The sequence below is a fragment of the Electrophorus electricus genome, chromosome 2 (assembly GCF_013358815.1).
Source record: "Electrophorus electricus isolate fEleEle1 chromosome 2, fEleEle1.pri, whole genome shotgun sequence".
NCBI lineage: Eukaryota > Metazoa > Chordata > Actinopteri > Gymnotiformes > Gymnotidae > Electrophorus > Electrophorus electricus.
In genome coordinates, this window is record NC_049536.1 from 5,123,891 (window position 1) to 5,145,049 (window position 21,159).

Genomic DNA, 21,159 nt, shown 5'->3' on the forward strand with positions numbered 1-21,159 from the left:
GGTGATTGCTAAGAAGCCACACTTACATTTGTTGATGTATATTATCCTGGAACAGTGTAACATCATGAGGGAGCTGTGTACATCTTATGGCACACTGGATTCTGCAAAAATACATGGCCATGCAGAGCATCGGACAAAATGGAAATCGGGTCAAAGACGATTCAAGCTATGAATCCGCTATTAATCGCTGCATAAACCTCTGTGTACGTCATGCATCCTAAATATTGACATGCGTGTTACCCTAACTGCTAACGACAGTCGGCAGCATCGACTAACCGTGACCGTGCGTAGAAATCCCCTCTGCAGCTTGTGATACGTGTTTGTGAAGTTTAGCGTTGGCTAGCATAACTAGGATAAGTTAACATTTAGCGGTGGTCTAGTTTAGGCGACCGACTTTAGCGATTACAGCACACCGAGTACAGTTCAGATGGCTATGCTGTTGTAGATGATAAACAGAGACCTACACATTATATTCGAGCATGGCGACGCTGACATGAGACTTTTCGTACTTGTAGTTACAACCGTCGATACAGTTTTGCTAGCTAGCTTAGCAAGCTTCAGGTCGAAGTGGTTCTTCAGGTAAAGCTGTCAAGTAGCTTAGTTATCTACTCACTTGATGTTGAACTTGGACCTTCTGCTCCAGACCCTAAGTAAGCTGCTAGCTAACTAACCAACTAGGTTAGCTGGCTAGTTAGCTCTCTGGTGTCTAGTTTCCCATCTTAGCTACGCAGTTATGATGGATGTTATCTAGGTTAACCCATTTTCTTTTCTTCAGAAGTCAAATGATGTCCTGTATATGTAGATCTGCTGCGAGGGTGCTTTTAAATTCAGCACAGAAGGGTAAGTAGACCAGCAAACTCGGCTAACTACAAGATAGGATATTTAAGGGACATTTCCCCCTTCATGTTCTTCTGAATCTTTAACACGTTGGCTATTATTGTAGATAGTCTGTTAATCTGCGTTGCAAACAGTTGTGTGTCCTCGAAACAAACACTATTAGAATTAAAATGATTCAAGTACGGTGATTTTCGTGAAATGTTAGTATAACAAGGGTCTCAAAGTCGTAGAAGTGCCAGAAATATTGCGTTAATAGAGTTATGGAAACCTTATTCCAAAAAACCCCCCAAAACTATTACGTCTCAAGAAACCTAAGTTCAGCTTCTCGTTCGCATAAATATTTGGCATTTATTCACATGAATGGTTATTTGAGTTAGATCTTGTGTGCTTGAAAATTCTAACTTGGACAAAAGATTTCTATTGTATTGTCTGTTCCTGACATAACAAAGGTGAATTGTCAAGTTTTAACTGCAAGTAGAACAAAGCTTCTGGATATTTTATTTATTAGGGTTTCTTAATAAATTAAGTAATGTGTAATGTAATAAATAAAAATAAAAAGAAATCTAGGAAACCAATCATAAATGGAGGAAAGCTAAACTATGACCTCTCTAAACAGATCCTTTATATACAAAATTACAAAAAAAAAAAGGGTGAAACTGTTATCTGTTATCATAAAAAAAAAAACCAGACTGTCTTTGACCCTCCATGACAAGTTGCCCCTGACGTCCTCTCTGTCAACATATATAATGGGGGGGAAAATAGTCTGGCCTTCAACATATCCCTGCTATGACCTAACTTCATTTGTCACCACACAGAAATAATTCAGTTATGTCTAAATGTAGTGCTATTGATTTTAAACCTCTTCAGGAGTGCAGCACTTAAATCCACCCATCTTCCTCTCAACTTCCTACCAGCTAGCTTTTTAAAAGAAGCTTTCAGCTGTCTAGCAACATACTTGCAACAAATGGTAAGTTGATCCCTTCTGTCAGGCACCTACCAAGAGAAATACAAAACCGTAGTTAAGACACTCTGTAAAGCATTATCTGGATGTCTCCATACTAAGTATTTATACATCTCAAACCTCCCTCGTATAGGCAAAATTATGGAGAAAAACATTTGTCCAACCAACATAGCAGCTGAATGCTAATGGTTATTTCGGTGGCTTTCAGTCTGCTTTCTGGCAACATTACAGCACTGAGACACTTCTTGTAAAGATTGTAAACATCATTTACCAAAATACTGCTACAGGCAAATTGACCACTGGTGCTACTTGACCTTTGTAGCAAACTGACTCGTGCATTAATTAACAAGTCATCATTAATCATCTTAAAGAGAGGCTGTAGCCTCATTTACTTTTTAGCATTGCATTTTTTTGTTGTTTTTATGGGTTGGATGTTTTTGTTTGTTTTCTTTTTTTAAAATAAAGTAATATCTCACAAAAGTGAGGATAATGTTTATTTACCATGCTACTGCAGAATCTTTGCAGTCAACACCACGGTTACGTAGTTGACAAGTCGACCACTTCTTTTCAGGTGCATGAGCATGCATGAAACTTGTTTGTCCTCTTTACTAAAATGCTCCCATTCCTCATTTTTCTTTTTGAGTGTTTTGGTTGTCACATTCACACTTGGTTTGATGTCACTTAAATGGCAAAACCAACAAAAAAACTATTAAATAATTGTTCAACCTCTAAAAACATTAAGGTCATAGATAACCTGACTAACTGGACATCCAAGAACCAAAAGGTACTAAAATACTAACCTATAACAGTAATACAGCTTCAATACAAGACAATCATAAATATTTATGATTGACATTAAAAGTCTGATAGCCATGGATAATATTCTGTTCTTTGTCTGTCGGTTAGTTCTAACAGCAGTTAATGTCAAATGGTTTGGATTTGTGAAACCTTGCTGCTGTTTTTGGGTGCAAGTCATCCAAAACATGATGTCTCATAGTAGCCTTTTGTCTTTTTGAGTACATTGTAGGAAGAACTGGAGTGGAATTGCATTTTGCCATTATCTTGATTTCTCTTTTCTGGACCCATTCTAAGGTCGGCTCTTGTTTGTTTCAGCAACCCAGGTATAACACATCAGCATATTCTGAACATGGCCTGTTCAGTGTGGAATAGATTGTGAGCAAGTCCTCTTTTGGAACCCATATTTATGGCCATTACACTAAAAAATTCCAGACATTTGGAGGTTTTTCTCAACGACTAGTTAATATGAAGTTCATTAGTGTTTTCTAAATGATAAACTTTATATTTTGTATTTGTTTCAACTGGAACTTTCTCCCTATCCTGAATTAAGGGAGCTGGTTGTGAGGCAGTTTTGGAGAAACAAATTATTCGTTCTGTTCTTTGGCCACTTGGCTGCCCTTGGGTCGATTCCCTTTCGTGTTCCTTTTTGCTGTTCTTTTAGGGCTTAAACTTCTTTCCTTTCTCTGCCATCTAATGTTTATCTTTTTAATATTCTTTCATTATATTAGCATGAAGATATACAAAGATGTATGCATTTTGAATATCTTCAACTTCAGCAGACTGTGACTGATATATTTGTGACCAATCTGTTTTAGCAATGTAAAGAGCAAAGGCTCCTATTCTTTCACAAGCCACCTGTCTTACTTTTTTTAGTGGGTTTCTTTTTAGTGCTGATTGTACATAGAGCAAACTGATTATTGCTTGAACCCAAATATGCTAAAGTTTTAGGACTGCAGTAGAAGTTCTTAGGGTTGCTGACTGTTACACCTAGCAAAGAGGCATGTCTTGATTTCTCCACTACCTGTTTGAACTAAGAATGATCAGAAAATAATTTGTTTGGTAGATAGTTTTAGATAATTTGCTACTCAGGATAATCCCTGCTTGGGGTAATTTCAACGTTATTGTGTCAATAGCATGAATTAGCTTGTAACACTTATTTTAAATTTATTTCATTTGCCAAAGATAGATGATACAGTATTCTTTCCAGTAATTTTGAAACTGCATAGGAAAGACATTTATAACATAACTGAATATACATATATGCTTGCAACCCTAGTTGCATGATGGTCCCAGACATACAAAGTTACCATCATCTTTCATATTTTAAAATCATCTGTTTTTCCTGAACAGCTGATACTCCTTGATAAGTAAGGATTCATGTGCTATATATGCATGTTTCTGTGACAGTCAGTCTGTGGCCAAGTTGGTTTAAGAGTGAATGAAACTCATCTCTTTTATTTAGTAATGATTTTGCACAGCAAATGAATAGATCTCATAGATATTGGTAATTAAAAAGTTAAAACAAGGCCAGTTTTAACCTTTCATCCAGTAAAACACTTGTTTCTCAGTGTTGTTTAACTGGCCAGAATTCCTCAGTAGTTTGAACTGGTTTTGTTTTAACTTTTGCAGAATCTGATTTACTTCAGCTTTTTATGACGACTCAGAGGCTGCACATGCTTCTTTAAACATTTCAGTGCTTCCATTGAGTATTTTGAGTTTGAGCAGTCCCTTACAGAACACAGAAACAAAATAACAATGACCATGGACTCTATGTTTAAAGACTGTTTGTTTAAAAGGTTTGTGTGTGTGTGTGTGTGTGTGTGTGTGTGTGTGTGTGTGTGTGTGTGTGTGTGTGTGTGTGTGTGTGTGTAATATAATATATATAAAAACACCCACACACACACCCTCTATTTTATTTATGATTAAGATCTATATACCTTTATTTTTGTTTATGTAAAGAATTAACTCTTTGTAATGAAATGTGCTATACAAAAACTTAAACTTGCCTTGCCTTATACACAAATCTTCTGCAGTTACAGGGTTGTCATGGTCCCGCATTCACCTCTTTGCCCTTGGTACATCAGTGTTCCCTGAAAGTCATCTATCTTCAGAAGTGCGAGTCAGATTGTTCTCACAGACAGCAGTGTGTTTTGCCTCAAAGGATGGCACACCAAAAGATGGCTCCAGTGATGGAGGAAAGGTGAAGATTTGCTCCACCACATCACTGAGCAAATATAACTGAGTCACATCTAAACTGTCTCTTAGTAGGATACATTTTTTATAGTCATCTGTGCATATTTTAAAGCATTTTACATTTTTGGCCGTTTAATGATGACCATATGGTCCAGTACTCCAGTGGGAAGAAGCAGAAGTGTTTGAGACTGCTTCAGGGAAGTTCGAGAGTTCAGATTAAATATTTATTGACTGCAGTATTTTTATTGTGCAGAAAAGTTCAACAGAGATGGAAGGAAAGAGATTGACAGGCTCAGGGGGGTCAGGCAAAGGGGGGAATCAACTATGTTGCCCCAAATGTGGAGACCCCTGCACACATGTGGAGACGTTTGTGTGTAAGTATTTTTAACTACTTTTAGGGTGACTATAATTTCATATAATTATGAAGGTGGATTGATTATGAATTAGGCCTTTTTATTTACTCAGTTTTTCAATTAAAAAACTGTTTTGTATTATCAGTACAATTTGTAATAAATCCTCAGTGTGCACTATGAAGTAGTGGATTAATACGAACCTGTCTGTGTGCATCCACCTCTTTTCAGCGTCTACACGTTTTGTGAAATGTGAAAAATGTCATCATTTCTTTGTGGTTCTTTCTGAAACTGACTCCAAGAAGGGTCTGAATAAGGAGACAGAATCTGCTGCTCAGGCTGTTAAACTGGCATTTGCCCAGAAACCTCCCCCACCCCCTAAAAAGGTATGATGCACTGCAACAACCAGTGAACAATATTAACATTCCTACTATTGTAATTTGGAGGCCTAAATGCTGGTGATAATAAGGACAAAACATGACCTATGCTTTTTTTATTTTTTAATATTGTTTCACTACAGATCTATTCCTACCTCGATAAATATATTGTTGGCCAGTCATACGCAAAGAAAGTGTTGGCCGTAGCAGTGTACAACCATTACAAACGAATCTACAACAACCTCCCGGCAGGAGGCAGACAGCCAGAGGACATGGAGAAGCAGGGCTCCATCTTGCCACGAGGTTTGTGCACTCCTCTACAGAAACCTTAAATAAAGTTTATTAAACCTTCTAACACATTTAGTTTGTGTTTTAAACACAAGTTTGCATGCATGATCTTTATAAACATTAAATGCAACATTAAAATTTCATTAATACAAGGTGTGTCTTAATGAAACAGGCCTAATTAAAGCAGGAGAAGTATGCCACTCACCATGGTGCTGAAACTGCCTATGTGCTTTGCTATTTAGTCAGTGAGCTGTGGACTCAAACCAGCTAGTCCAGAATCCCGTGTCCAGGACAGGCATCTTAACCATACCCGTTTACAGTGTCTTGGGCTTTTGTATCAGGGAAGGTCTTTTTTCCTCCTCTTTTGGTAGAGCTAGAGATCAGAAGACGGGAAGATGAATACAGATTTACAAGTGAGTCCCTTGTTTCCCCGCACCTCACCTACTCTACAGTGTTTCTATATCCACTTTCTGTACGTGATCGGTTTCCCTTCTTGGGTCCTCTACTTCGTGCATTTTGGTGCAAAGAAAGTTTAAGTTTGGAGGCAAAATGACTGCTCATTAATCTGAATAGTCATGTGGCTGTACTCATCCATGTTTGCAGTCTGATGATTGTGCAATAATATGTAAGAATATGTCTGTTCATTGTTGTCGTCTATGCAGAGAAATATGCTATTGAACTTTTTAAATAGCCTTTCTGCATTCAGTACCTTATTAGCAGTCTGCTGAATGACCGTATTTGGCACTAGTTAGCATGTTTTTTAAGACCTTCCCACCCTCCAGCTCCCATTGCGGAATGTTTTTTTTTAATATTTAAGGCAGCTATTTCCTTCTTCGTTCTTCCTTCTTTCCTTTCCTTGTTCTCATTAATGCACAAAAAAATGTCCCCAGTGATGAAAAAGGGGAGAGTGGCGCAACAATGGGGAGTGAGTGGCGACATGAGAATGCACCAATCAGTGCTGAGGGACCCAAACCAAATTCAAAACATTAGCAGCCCAATAGTAATATAAAAGGTTTGGGAGTGCAAGCCCATCCACTCCTCTTGACCTTCAGTCAGTCAGTTACTTTTTCCTTCATATTCATATATAAGGCTACATGTCTAAAGTTTAAATGCTCCGCATTTGTTGCCGGGAGACAAAATTTATGATTGTATGCTAAATATGTTTTGATCAACAGCAGTAAGATGTTAAATATATTGCTGTGTGTGTGTGTGTGTGTGTGTATATGTATGTGTAAAATATATATATATATAATATGGCATAATAAATGTACAAAATAAATACTTAATTAACAATTAATAAATAGAGACTTGTTTATGAATATTGGGATAGGATGAGAGAAAATGTTTTATTCCTCATGTTTTTGTTTATGAGCCAAAGCCACTGGGTTCATGGTCACTGCTTACTCTCAGTGACTCTGCCACACACTGATTTTCTTATCTTAGAACAGTGCTTTCTACAGTGTGTATTTGCTTTCTAAAGCTGAAGTGTGTGTTGACTATTTTTGTCATCAGAGTTGCTTCAGATTGCTGGGATCAACCAACATGGTAGTGCGCTCGGTGCGACTGTTCACCAGCAGGCCACTCAGCAAGCTCCTCAGGAGAGAAGAGGTGGGGAAGTGCTAGACTCCGCCCATTCTGACATTAAACTGGAGAAGAGCAACATTATACTCCTGGGCCCTACTGGATCTGGTATGTGACCAACATTCCAAATGTGTCCTCCCATGCCAACACATTGCATATAAATGAAGGGAAAAAAGAAATACAAAAGTTATAAATGTCTCTCTCTCTCTCGTGTCTTGCTGATGATTGATTTACTCTGCAGGTAAAACTCTTTTGGCACAGACACTGGCTAGGTGTTTGGATGTTCCCTTTGCTCTCTGTGACTGTACTACCCTGACGCAGGCAGGATATGTGGGTGAGGATATTGAATCTGTTATCGCCAAACTACTGCAAGATGCCAACTACTCAGTGGAGAAGGCCCAGCAAGGTGGGTGCTTTTGGGAGATATCAAAGCCAGCTTATTTACTTTAAATCTGGAGCAAAGCACCTGACATCCTGCTTAGTAGGCTGTATTCATTGTATATCCAAATTAAACCCATGTAGTTTCCAAGCATGCAGAACATGGCAATGTTGGGCAGTAAGATCAGGGTCAAGGATCATGGGCATGCTGGTAGCTGTGGGTTTACTATACTGTATGTTTTCATAGTTGTGCGCCTAGCCATGCTGCCTGTTAGTGTTTTGAAACAGAATGATCTTGTAATGATCATGTAACTTGTATTGACATGTTAATCAGGGACACATGGGTTTGACCTTCAAAATGTGCCCATTGTTTTGGGTAGAAACAGTACATTGCAGTAATCCCTCTCTTGCTCACTCTCAATCTCTCACTCTACCTCCACCCACCCCCCTTCCACACCCTTTCTCTGTCTTGCACTCTCTGTCTCTGAGTCTTTTCATTCTCTCTCTCTCTTTTTGTTCTTTCTTTCGTTCTTTCTCTTTACCCACTCCCCCAGTTCCAGTTATTGAAACACCTCTCAATTTTCCCCTTTCTCGCGCATGCTGACACCACAGGGATAGTATTTCTGGATGAAGTGGATAAAATTGGCAGTGTTCCAGGAATCCATCAGCTCCGAGATGTAGGAGGAGAAGGCGTTCAGCAGGTGTGTACGTGGAGCAGCTTCTCAGAAAAGGGCATGTCTGTCTCCCTGTGTGTCCTGATCCCTCCACTGCCATGGACACCCACATCTGGAGTCCTTCTTCACCTAACTGCTTTATTTTCTTTATGGGGGTGTAGCTATGTAATGAGCATAGTGGCTGACCACTATTCAACCATAGTGGAAGGACCATATGCTGCCATCAGTCATTAGTGTGAAAGATCAAGCAGTGTTATGTTGTGAGGATTGGCAGTGAGTTCCTGTTACTGAGACATTTTGACTTACCGTGAACATTGTGGTACTAGTCTTAATTATAAAGTGACGCACACGACCTGTACTGCGTGTAAGCCTGTACCGTGTGTATAAACAAGGCTTTTAAGTCCTCAGGTCCAGTTTAGGCTAATGTCTGATTATTATATTTGTAATTTTTCTCTACAGTTGGAATGAGATAACAAAGTTTAAAAAATTCTATTTAGGCTAACTTGCCTCAACCTTGCATCAAGGACTGTGTAGCAGGCAAATTAAAGCATAGTTTATACTTATCAAAAACGTGTGTATAGTATGAGAGTGGCAGTAGAAAATGACTAACATCAAGTGCCTATCTCCATCTGGCAAGTGTATCTATAATTCAGGCTCCTCTCTTTGATGTCATTCACTTTCGTTTATAGTGTCTAGTGTGCTGTTTTAACGAAAATGAGTTAATCCTGCTCTTCATGCATTGATGTTTGGGATTTGTTTTATTAAAACTGTTTTGTTTTCTTGCATGTCTGTTTAGGGTTTGTTAAAGCTTCTAGAAGGGACAATTGTAAATGTTCCAGAAAAGAACAGCAGAAAGCTGCGAGGAGAAACTGTGCAGGTAGACACAACCAACATCCTGTTTGTGGCATCAGGGGCCTTCAATGGGCTGGACCGCATCATTAGCCACAGGAAGAATGAGAAGGTGACTGAGACATACATATCACTGCAAAAAACTGTCCCCTTGTCATTTTCAGATGTGTCAGAGGCCTTCAGAAATCCTTTTTTTTCAGTGATGTAAAATTATCTTTCTGAAGAGAAAGGAAGCCTCTACTGGTGCCATTAAAATACATATATTTTTTCCTGGTCCCATTATTTAAGGTGGTTAAGCATATCAGTTCACTGCCATAATATATTTTCTTCTTGCATTCTAATTGTTTCCATACTTCACTGGTGTTTTGGCAGTACCTGGGTTTTGGCACACCCTCTAACCTGGGTCAGGGCCGGCGGGCAGCGGCAGCCGCAGGCCAGGCCTACAGCGCAGGAAGTGGAGTGGACGCAGAGGCCGAAATCCAGGAGAAGGACAGTCTCCTGAGGCATGCGGAAGCGCGGGACCTCATCGAGTTCGGCATGATCCCCGAGTTTGTGGGCCGGCTGCCTGTGGTGGTGCCGCTGCACAGCCTTGACGAAGAGGCGCTGGTGCGCATTCTCACACAGCCCCGCAACGCAGTGGTGCCTCAGTACCAGGCCCTTTTCAGCATGGACAAAGTGAGGAGCTCCCCCTGCATCTGTCCCTCTCTGTTAGCAATTTTCCACTGGCATGGTGCCCGTACTGGTGCTAAAATCCCAAACAGTGCCATGCTTTTCCACCACAAAATCACAGGTTCTCGCCCAGAAAAACTGGTGCCGAACTGGCCCCATAATTGGTCTGGAACCAAGCAACCTATGATGTAAGTGCACGAAGGGCGGTGTCCTAGCATAACCTTGTAAAGTTGTTTACCTGCCTTAACGCCGTTTACAACTAATAGCACATGAACCACAGCAAACACAGCAGTAAATCATCAGTGGTCTGCAGAAAACCAAATGCATTACTTGTGCTATGGCCATATAGTTTATACAAAGTCTTCTGACTTCTGTTTCCTGATGATGGAAAGCCCACATACATATTCGTTGTGTTCTCAAAGCAGTGGCAATGCAGGTCCATTTTTAAAAATCATACTAGTTTGCAGGAACCAGCATGAGCGCCAGCATTTTGATGGTGGAAAAGTGATATGAGTGTCATATTGTAGGCAGGGCAAGCCTTACATACAGACTCAAGTTTATCAGCCTCTGTAGCTGGTGCCCCTCTGCTTTAACAAGGTCAATATTTAAAGGTCCAATTCAGTAGCAGGCTGTCTTTAGCATAGCTTTACTAAAAGCCTCTCATATGGTACTGTAGTGTTTTGTAAGCTGTGGCTGATTGTTGTATTTCATGTTTCAGTGTGAGCTAAATGTAACTCCTGAAGCCCTGAGGGCCATTGCCAGACTAGCTCTCGAGAGAAAGACTGGTGCCCGCGGCCTGCGGTCAATCATGGTAAAGGACAAGCCCCTTCTCCTCACAGCCCACTTTCCTCTGGCTGGGTTTAATCAGTGATGCTGTGCTGTGCTGTACCCTGCAGGAGAAGCTGCTGTTGGAGCCCATGTTTGAGGTGCCACACTCAGACATAGTGACTGTGGAGCTGAATAAGGATGTGGTCCTGGGCAAGAGTGAGCCTTGTTATATCAGGTAGACCAGGCACACATCCCCTTCAATCTCACTGCCAGACACATTTTCATCCTGTTGCATATTTTCAAACCATTTATTTTCCTTGGGTAATAAATATTAGGTGTCTTAAAAAATGTTTACTTCTTGTACCATAAATACAGCAAATAAGGGAGCAATAAGTCAAATGTAAAGGAGCAATAGGTCAAGTTTTTTCCAATGATTCTACATGTTGCGAAACTGACATTTTATACTGACACACAGTGACCTGGATGTTTCAGAGATTCTGTACTAAATCTATTTTAAACATGGCCACCTCCATGTACCTCCATGCAGGGGACCCACTCTCTAGAGCATAAACTGGTTCATTTGAGGTCCACAAATCAGTTTGAATCTTCATCTCATGTGAGCTAGAAAAATGTAAAAATAATAATTAGGGGTGTAACAATGCAGACGTGTGTCACTGTGCATTGTTTTGATGGATGATTGTGTTCTGTTAATTATGCAATCTAATGCAGTTGTATTATTTGAACACCAAGGGTCTCACTTGTCCTATGGCAAAGCTATTATAATAAAACATTTTAATACAATAGCACATTATAAATCAATGTTCCTTGAATTTTCTGTGTATTTTCTTTTAATTACAGGGGAATACAAATTCTTGTTAAATATTTGCACAGTATTTTGCGTTGTTTATGCTTCAGAAATGTAAAAATACTTTTACTTGGTTATTTAATATATGGTAAAGCTACGTTTTGTTTACAATTGCAAATGTATGCTCCTGATTTCTTCTAATTGCAGGGGACTTAAGATTTTTTGTTAAATTTTATACAAGAAAAAGTTTAATTTTTTGCATTGTTTCTACAGTTACGAAAAATGTATTTTTTCATAAAAATTTTTTTTTCAAAAATTGAATTGTGAATCCATTATCGGGAATTGTAATGAATCATGAACAGAGTGCATTGTTACACCGCTAATAATAATAATAATAATCACTTTTTACTACTTTTTGTGGTCAGTGACTTACTGCTTCTTTAAAATGCCCTAGTTCTTTTTTTTATTAAAGCAACTTGATGAGGGGAAAAAAATGTGTCTGTGTGTGTCTGTGTGTGTCTGTGTGTGTGTGTGTGTGTGTGTGTGTGTGTGTGTGACAATTCAGGGCTCCAGCTAAGGAGATCACAGAAGAGGAATATGATTCTAGCATTGAGGAGGACAACTGGCCAAGACAAGCAGATATTGCCAACAACTGATAATGTGGCTGCTAATCCTTTCAAGATCTAGATATAGAATGGTCATTTTAAAGTCAAGAAGCAGCTTTCTCTGGGTCAGGCCTGGGAGAGGGGACCGTAGTTGGACCTAAAGAGAATTATATCTTATAGAGGCTGGAATTAATAGTTTGAAATTATCTGAATTTTTGCTCCTAATGTGTGACCTGATCTTCATTAACCATTTATTAAGATGGCCCTGTAAAATGTGCTGGTTGTTAAACAAGACTATTTAAAAATATTTTTATTTATTAAGACTTGGATGAAGACCAGATTACAGTTTGAGTCATTCATGCAGAAATACAAATGGCTCCAAAGGGTTCACAACCATTATCCTCACAGCAGCAGATGTCAGCTGAATCATTTAAATAGGCCTTTTAATTGCCTTCTGGTCCCAGTCTTACTATTGCCTGTAAAATGTGTACAGAATAATGGTATTCACACTAATGCAGTTGGCCCTAAGGGTTATTAACAAACACTGAATTTTTATTTTTTTTTATATATATATCTAAAAGTTCTATATTGTTCTTAATATTTTTGTGCTTTTTTTTTTTAGTGTGCAGGTAATGCAAATGGGTAGATTACCCTGAAAGGTCATATTATGCACTTGAAGACAAAAGTATGTTTGTGCATACATGCTGTTTTCAATATTTGTGTTTGAGTTGAGGGTGTGCCATCTCCCTCCTTGCATATTCTAGCAATGCTGTTGGTTTTTTAAAATGCTGTGTAAAATACTGCTCTAGTGTTGTAGGTTTAGCATTTATATTTAACCAAGAATAAATGGATTTGATTTTAAATCGGTGCATACACTCTGGAAAAAGTCAGGAATGGCACAAGGTTACAGAAATAACTTATTTAAAAAAAAAAAAGTCAAATGCTTCTCTTCCCCCTGACTTCATAACATCTGGATTGTATGTTTTACTCAAATCATAGCTCAAGCACTTTTTCAAATAACTTATATCAGCACACATCTGGTTTAGATGTGTGCACACACACTTTAGTCCAGTGTATTTTGTGATACACATCTGTGATGTAATGCACATCTTTGTTTTATGAAGATTTTCCTGTTGAACTCTCAGCGCTAATTAAGCATTTTTACATTATAATGAAATTATGTTCACTTTTCTCGGTCCTTTAATTTTTAAATGTTTTTATATATATATATATATATATATATATATATATATATATATATATATATATATATATATATATAATTTATTTTATTTTTTTTTTAGAAAATTATTTTCTGAATCAGATTCCTTCATTCATTTTAAATGTCAACAATTCACCACACATTAAGTTTGAAATCTCAGAGAATTTATACATAGTTTTAAAACATAAATAAAAATTGTGTCTCTAACATTGTGGTCTGACTGAGTAAGCAGTAATTCCTAATAGCGTTTTTATATAAAGATGCATGGTTTTGTATGTGGATCAAACCACTAGGGGGCAGTGCATTCAAAGCTCTAATTAGTGCGAGGATGTTAATTTTTGAAATCCCAACCTGTAGGTCTACATATTATAGTTTCTCCTAATATGACATCCCGCAAGCTGTGATTTGTAGTATTTGGAACAATTCATGGAAATAAGTCACACTGATGGATGTTTTTCATTATACTCTATAAATTACATCTATGCACACACAAGGAAACAATTATAAAATTTATACCATGTCTTAAAAAGAAGTCCTAAAAGTATTTGTCTAGTATGAAGTCCCTGAGATAAACAGTTGAAGTCAGACTTCGGTGATCTCCATTGGTTCTGCAGAGATGTCTGCTGTCATGCAGCATAGCGCTGCAGGATTCCTCTCTTTATTGGCGATATTTTCTTTCTACTGGAATCTTTCGCAGCACCTCACTACTGAACTGGTATGTCAGTTTCTTCTTGACCTTTTTTACCTCTCCAGTCTTGCTGTAGTTTCGCAAGGCCCTGGCCATCTTCTGATAGGTCATTCTCTTACGGTTGCCTTTCTGCAGACCCCAGCGACTGGCTAGCATCTCCTTGTGCTTGGAAGAGAACTGAAAGGTGCCTCTCTCTCTGTCCACCCACCAAATACAGTCTTTCATATCCCCATCTCTCAGCAGTTCCAAGAGGAACTGATAAAGACGTACTTTTCTTTTGTTGCCTGGAGGACCAAAAATAAGATCAAACTTTATACAAGACTTTCCGTAACAATCACATGGCTAGTTTTCAACTAGTTACCACCATATTCTATTTACTCATGTTTTAAACAAATAAACAGCTGCTCGGTGAATTAAAAAAATATTGTGGTTACTGCTACTACCCCTCACTTTAACCTTACTGTTTCTTAACTATAATCTTATTTGACAATTTGTCCTTTGTTGTCCCAGTAGAAAGAAGACGGTCAGAACAACTTCAGAGTTTCTAACAGCGTCATTAAAACCCTGCAGAAACTAAGTGTTGATGAAGATGCTGTACCTTGGCTGAGTCTCCCGCTCCTAACTCAACTGGTACACCAGCAGAGCTGGCACCATGCTTCTCCTCATGCTCCTAACTCACCTGGTACACCAGCAGAGCTGGCACCATGCTTCTCCTCATGCTCCTAACTCACCTGGTACACCAGCTGAACTGGCACCATGCTTCTCCTCATGCTCCTAACTCACCTGGTACACCAGCGGAGCTGGCACCATGCTTCTCCTCATGCTCCTAACTCACCTGGTACACCAGCGGAGCTGGCACCATGCTTCTCCTCATGCTCCTCTTCCCCTTCTGACACCTCGAAGGGTGGGCTGCGGCCCCTCACATCTTCATCATCAGTGCTGCAGGGGGCGTGAGGGGAGCACTCATACCGTGGGAGAGTGACATACTGTGGAGCAGAGCCATGTTCATTTACATTTACAGCATTTAGCAGATGCTCTGGTCAAGAGTGACTTACAATAGTGCTTAGCTGTCTTCATGGAAGAAATCCTTAAGCTATTATACTAGGCCTGAGTCTAAGGATACCATTCAGCTAGGGCCCTGTCAGAGGTAGTACACATAAAGTGAGGACATACAATTTTTATGAAGAGATGTAAGTGAAGGATTAGTGATTATTCAAGTGCCTTGAAGTGACCATGGATCATGCTTCTTGAAGAGTTGGGTCTTTATTCTACATTTGAAGACAGCAAGAGACTCTTGCATGGAGAGGTAGGGGGATTCATTCCACCTTTTGGGTGCTAGTACAGAAGAGTCTTGAGGCATGTCTTCCCTGTCTCTTAGGAGGCAGTGGTTCAAGTTATTCTATAGTAATGCAACAAAGGGTGCAGTATAGGGTGTGGTGTCAGACAAGGGCATTCAGGTAAGAGGGAGCAGATCCATTTCTGGCATTGTAGGCAAGTGTCAGGGTTTGAAATCTGATGCGAGCAATTTCAGGAAGCCAATGGAGGGAATGTAGTAGTGCAGTGTAGTGGTTGAATTTGGGAAGAAATTTGGATTGAATATGAGTCATGTAGCTGCATTCTGGATCAGATGCTAGAATCTAGTGTGTGCTAGGAGGCATGCCCGGAGTGAGGTGCAATAGTCCAGGCTTGAGATGGGAAGGAACTGGCAACCGACCAGCACCTCCTGATGCTATATAAGAGAAACCTGAATATGCAGGACATGTTCATATGCTCATCAGTGGCTTTGTAAAAAATCTGAAGCACATATCATTTATCATAAAAATACATTAAAAAAAGTATTGAAGCACAAGTGTTTGCACTGGTTCTAAATCTCAGTCATTTTATCAGTATAGTAGGAGTATGATCTTATTCAAACCTAAGAAAATCATATTATTATTTTTTGTTGTTGTTTTGCATTATATCAGGAAAATTGCAAAGTTGACACAATGTTGGAATAACAGCCACATACTTGGAAACCACAAAATTACTTTAAAATGAAAGAGGAACTGGTTGCTAAAGCCATGGATCATCAAAAAAAAAAGAAAAAAACCTGCAAAAATTATTAAACACATTTAAAATTCTGGAGGTAACTTATTTTGCACCTGAACTAATTAATTATAATACATTTTACATGTCCTAGTTCTTTATTATGTTTTTCTGAATCTGATTTGCTGTATCTCCCTGATTGAGACATGTCACTGACCACAGTCCTCAGCCAGGAAAAGGCAGCATTGAGCAATTACTCTGAGTGTCTGCAGCTCGGAAATGTCCTGTCACTTCCTGCTGAGCATTTTGTTTAAACTCTAAACTTTGCATTTTTTGTGCATTGATGAGTTAAGTGTTAAAATTCCAAACTAAACATTTAAAATCAATTATAGAATTATAGAATTTTAGATTAGAACCAAATTTAGCCGTTTTTAATTCAAATTATTACTTGAGCTCTTATTACTGTTGTAGATTGAGTGTTCTGTGCTGTTGTATTACTACCTGATACTCTTAAACTAATGTAAAACACTGTTTCATTATTAAGTAGTCAGTGGAAGCTCAGTGCTTAAGGTACTTGACTTGTAATTAAGCCCCACCACTGCCAAGTTTCCACTGTTGGGCCCCTGAGCAAGGCCCTTAACCCTCAGTTGCTCAAGTTGTACTCAGTCATAATTGTAAGTGGCTTTTGATAAACGCGTCAACTAAATGCCATAAATGTAAATGTAATGTAAGTGTGAGAATTCCAACCTGAGGAGTGAGCACAGGCAGAAGTCCTGAATCCAGAGGGGCGTGAAACGACTCCACGTTTGTATAGCAATATGGGGCAGAGTGCAGTTCAGTGAAGTGACTACTTGGAGGGACCTCCAGGTCACTTTGGTGAATGTGAACGGTTTGGTAGTCCCAGCCTGTCTCTGAAGAGAGTGATATATATATATATATATATATATATATATATATATATATATATATATATATATATATATATAGAGAGAGAGAGAGAGAGAGAGAGAGAGAGAGAGAGAGAGAGAGAGAAAGTCATTTTGAAGTAATTTAGTGTAAAGAGTTGAATAGAATAGTTCACAGTTCTAAAGTGTCTTGTGTGAAAATGTATAGAGACTGAATCAATACAGTTAGCTGTTAAGATGTGACCTTTAGTGGGATGGATTCTGGTAATCTGCACCTCAGTAGTGCAGTATCCCTTCCCTGAGTCAAGAGGAGAGAACAGTCTGTGATTGGGATGATTGGAATGAGGATCAATGATAGGTTGCAGAAATAATCATCTGTCCTACAGTCCTCTGTAATGCAACTCTGCTATGCACTATTAAACCACTATGTGGTTTCATCTGCCAGTGTTGTCATCTGCATATGTAAAACATGGTTTCTGCTATAAGTGGCTGTACAATCATGGATGAGCAAGATATACTGCTGAGCCCTGAAACAGCAGATCTGGAGTGATTCAGGGTTTAGGATTACTGTTGTGGAGATCTGGCCTTACTGTAAGAAAATCCAGCATCCATTTGCAGATGGATTTGCAAAAACTAAAACTATTGAATTTTAAGGCCAGCTTGGCAGGAACAACTATGCTAAATGTTAAGCTGTGATCTATCTATCTATCTATCTATCTATCTATCTATCTATCTATCTATCTATCTATCTATCTATCTATCTATCTATCTATCTATCTATCTCTCTCTCTCTCTCTCTCTCTCTCTCTCTCTCTATATATATATATATATATATATATATATATATATATATATATATATCATCCTAACATTCTATCATTCTAAATATAAAGTCTGTCTAAGCATTCTAGGACAGTATCTGGAGCTAGACTATCAGAAACTGTGGATATAAACTTGAGTGGGTCAGGGGAGTCCCAGCTATAGCAGTTTACACATGACAGTACAAAGCTCCCCAAGCATGTCTTGAATACTGCAGTGAACGCCAATACTCCATGGGTAGTAGCACAACTGTGGTTTTTGTAGAAAAACAAAACAAAACTCTGGTACCCATGGCAGGGGCAAAGAGAGGTTGAAGATCAATATGTACAGGAGAAAGATGTTTTTAGCAAGGGAGACACCAACTGGGCCACCACCTAGGCCAGCATTTCAGAGTCTCTCTCTTATACTTCATAGTCACGGAACTGTAGCACAAATTATTTTTGTTTAACTGGACTCTTGATAACGGGCTCAATGTTCTGAGATTCAGCTGGCCCTGGGCCAGTCCGGGAGGGAGTCACTGCTGGAGGATGGTATTACTTTTATAAATTCCAATAACTTGTTATATGCATGTTGAAACTGTGAGAGCTTTCTCAAAGGATAGGCATTTTCCTTCTGTTTTGCCTGAATAGAAGACAGCAGAAATGTGCTTTAGGTTTGGAGCAAATATCTCGTTCATCCAAGCTTTCTGAATTGGTGACCACCACTGTATTCTCATTGGTGAAGGAATCTTTGAATATGCATCACTGAGTCATTTCTGTGCAGGTAGTTGGCAAGTGCTTTCTCTGCAGCATATGACCAGTCTCTCTACATTAATGGTGATGCTACAATGGACAATATTCTCTTAAATTTAACTCAGAATGGTAACAGGTTGGAAGACTTTATTTGTTTAATGCTGTCAGTTGTGAAAGTCTCCCACTTTGGTATGGACATCTTCCAGATATGTTTAAAAATCCTAGTATGAGCCATGTTCAGATGTTCAATCCACTTGTTTTTGTCAGGAAAACATTAATCAGAATTATACACTCTGTTGTTATCTTATTTCCCATTTTTTATTATAAAGTGCCTGTCATCCATTCTCTCAACAAATGGCTCTAATAAACATTTTGCTTTTTTGCTTGTGTAAATTTTATCACAAATTGTAATATTTTACAATAGAAGTTCAGAAAGAATGTGGGGTGCAAATACATTTTTCTTTTATTTTTTTGTAATTTCTTAAAAATATCAGCAACAACAAAATGTGATTATTATTATTATTATTATTATTATTATTATTATTATTATTACTCACCCATATGACCATCTAAAATGCTGGGAAGCTGGGGGTAGAACTCATACATTGGTCGAAAAACTTGATCATACGCAATCATTTCTTCTGATGGCTAATAGTTTGAGAAAAATAAGTATTAAAATTAAAAAACTTTTAAAAATGAACTTTATTATTAACTATTAACTCATATTGTATTAATTAAAAAGCAAAACTATGAACGCAAACCAGCAAGTACATCTATACAGATTTATTTTAAAAAATTTATGACTTTTTAAAACTCAATTAAAATAGCCTGTTAAAAGCTTAAGCCAAAACCTACTTGGGTTTGTCCATATCCAGTTCTATTTACTGTAAATGAATACTGCATACAGTGTTTTATGTTCATAAATGTAAAAACAACACTAGGCAATGGGAAAATGTACTTACAGATGATATGACACAGCCCTCCATTCTGTCAAGACTTCGTAATCATATACTACTTGTTATACTTTTCTCTGTTTTTCAGCTAATCAGAATACATTGTATGAACTGCAAATTACCTCTCAGGATCTTTAGTCTATGATATCTTTTTTAAGTGGTATGTATTTAAAATGATCCTTTCTCCAGGTAACCGTCTAATAAAGAAAAGAAAGTGAAATAGTAAGAACTGCACTTTATTGTCCCTCACTGATACTTCTGTCTACAGTGCTGTGTGTAACTTCCTGACTTTGATAGGTCAAAATGAGGTAGCCTAATCATAGCTGTTTATTCCATCAGTCTTAACAGCCAATAATGTTCTGGCTGAAAGGCTTGCTGTCACTACAGTGTGTTAGCTATTATTTATTTATGTTGATCATGATATAGATTCCGAAAATGGACCACATTTTAATGTAATAAGTTTTTTGTCGTGTATTATTGTCATTGCTGATTGTTTAATCTTTAGGAGTTTGACTGAGCTACACTTTAAATCGCCCATAAAAGACTTTAAAAATTTGGCATTTCATAAAGTTTATATTACAGTTGTCACAAAACAAATCTTATATCCCTTTAAGATTTTGTATAAATGTCACTTAATTTAATGGCCATTGGTTTAAAATAACATCATGATGATAAGTGTTAACTACATTGTGATGTTAACCTTTCTATTCCAAGCCACATAATTTTTTTTAAATTAAAATTTTAATTTCAAGGTAAAATCTGTATGTGTATTTTTAACTTTGTGTTAAAATGTATAAAAAAGATGAAAATATAAAAGTTAACAATTTGGTCTTAGGAAAATGGAGATCTTTTGTTCTACAGACAGAGGTACAGACATAAAAGAGTACTTGCTAAGTACAGAAATTCAAGGGAAATTTTCTTCTGTATATAGAACATTATAACATTATCCAGCTAATACAAACATTAGGGCTAAACCAAAGTGAAGTTCCAAGAGAGTCTTCTTCCTTTTTTTAATCAAAGCCTAGCACTGTTTCTCCACTTTAGAGGAAGCAGCTACTGTTAGAGCATGCACATGAGGATTCCATAATGGGGTAGACCTAACATAGACCTAACCTGCTTAGGTTAGTTTGGTGTTCTCAGTATTTTTAACATATACATATACAGAATACCTACTGGAGAGAATTTGCTCCAGCATACAATATAAAATATTAATTCATAGTATTCTTTAATTAGCTAAATAAGTGCTAAGTAAATAAATAAAATATTTTATATATTTTTTTATATTTATGAGTGATAAATATATACATACATTTACACCTAGTAAATAAAAATATGTGATTTATAACATTCCACATTACTATATTGAAAAGTCTAAAAGTGATCATTTTGTTGACAGCTTTGTGCTGCAGAGATGGTTCTGGGTAAAATTTCATAACATGCAGTTACACCATATTCCAATACAATAAACAAAAAGATAGCTGAGCTTTAAAAAATGTTAGTTAGTTCACAATCATATATGCCTGCATTTATGTGTGTGCTCACACACACACACACGTTTATTCTAAACATGCTTGATTACCGTTTGTCTACTACAATATTTTAAAAACGTTTGACATCATGTTGCCAAAGAGGGTTTAATATGGGCTATGCACACACCACAACCAAGCACAGTGTAGCAACATC

The 21,159-nt window shown here is 37.8% G+C and overlaps 2 protein-coding genes across 9 annotated transcripts; one reads left to right on the plus strand and one right to left on the minus strand.

Annotated features, from left to right (window-relative positions):
- The first annotated feature begins 115 nt into the window (after positions 1-115).
- clpxb (caseinolytic mitochondrial matrix peptidase chaperone subunit Xb) lies at positions 116-12,236 on the plus strand. Of its 7 annotated transcripts, none has more exons than XM_035522924.1 (15): positions 116-203; positions 776-840; positions 4,630-4,796; positions 5,043-5,163; positions 5,371-5,525; positions 5,660-5,819; positions 6,176-6,217; positions 7,317-7,493; positions 7,627-7,791; positions 8,376-8,464; positions 9,234-9,398; positions 9,659-9,961; positions 10,674-10,766; positions 10,852-10,958; positions 12,094-12,236. In XM_035522924.1, exons 2-15 carry the CDS (start codon positions 783-785, stop codon positions 12,182-12,184), a joined length of 1,893 nt encoding a protein of 630 aa, XP_035378817.1. In that variant the 5' UTR covers positions 116-203; positions 776-782; the 3' UTR covers positions 12,185-12,236. The 7 variants fall into 7 exon arrangements, with proteins under 7 accessions (XP_035378817.1, XP_035378795.1, XP_035378799.1 ...); XM_035522902.1 differs by lacking the exon at positions 116-203 and adding an exon at positions 253-579; XM_035522906.1 differs by lacking the exon at positions 116-203 and adding an exon at positions 253-579 and having other exon boundaries at positions 6,182-6,217.
- Positions 12,237-13,502: 1,266 nt separating this feature from the next.
- spi1a (Spi-1 proto-oncogene a) lies at positions 13,503-19,773 on the minus strand. Of its 2 annotated transcripts, XM_035523889.1 has the most exons (6): positions 19,486-19,773; positions 19,081-19,171; positions 17,218-17,271; positions 16,816-16,979; positions 14,879-15,029; positions 13,503-14,327 (listed from the first exon to the last, which is right to left on the minus strand). In XM_035523889.1, exons 1-6 carry the CDS (start codon positions 19,507-19,509, stop codon positions 14,014-14,016), a joined length of 798 nt encoding a protein of 265 aa, XP_035379782.1. In that variant the 5' UTR covers positions 19,510-19,773; the 3' UTR covers positions 13,503-14,013. The 2 variants fall into 2 exon arrangements, with proteins under 2 accessions (XP_035379782.1, XP_035379783.1); XM_035523890.1 differs by lacking the exon at positions 17,218-17,271 and having other exon boundaries at positions 19,486-19,772.
- Between the last annotated feature and the right edge of the window lie 1,386 nt (positions 19,774-21,159).

Bases quoted from the DNA above. Each gene is read 5' to 3' on its own strand.
- clpxb (XM_035522902.1), top strand. From the start codon at position 446: ATGATAAACAGAGACCTACACATTATATTCGAGCATGGCGACGCTGAC. The intron at 9,399-9,658 runs GTGACTGAGACA...GTGTTTTGGCAG, and splicing joins GCCACAGGAAGAATGAGAAG to TACCTGGGTTTTGGCACACC. The intron at 9,962-10,673 runs GTGAGGAGCTCC...TTCATGTTTCAG, and splicing joins CCCTTTTCAGCATGGACAAA to TGTGAGCTAAATGTAACTCC.
- spi1a (XM_035523889.1), bottom strand. From the start codon at position 19,509: ATGGAGGGCTGTGTCATATCATCT. The intron at 16,980-17,217 runs GTCACATCTTAA...CACTCTCTTCAG, and splicing joins CAGAATCCATCCCACTAAAG to AGACAGGCTGGGACTACCAA. The intron at 14,328-14,878 runs GTGAGTTAGGAG...TTGGTCCTCCAG, and splicing joins CAGCTCCGCTGGTGTACCAG to GCAACAAAAGAAAAGTACGT.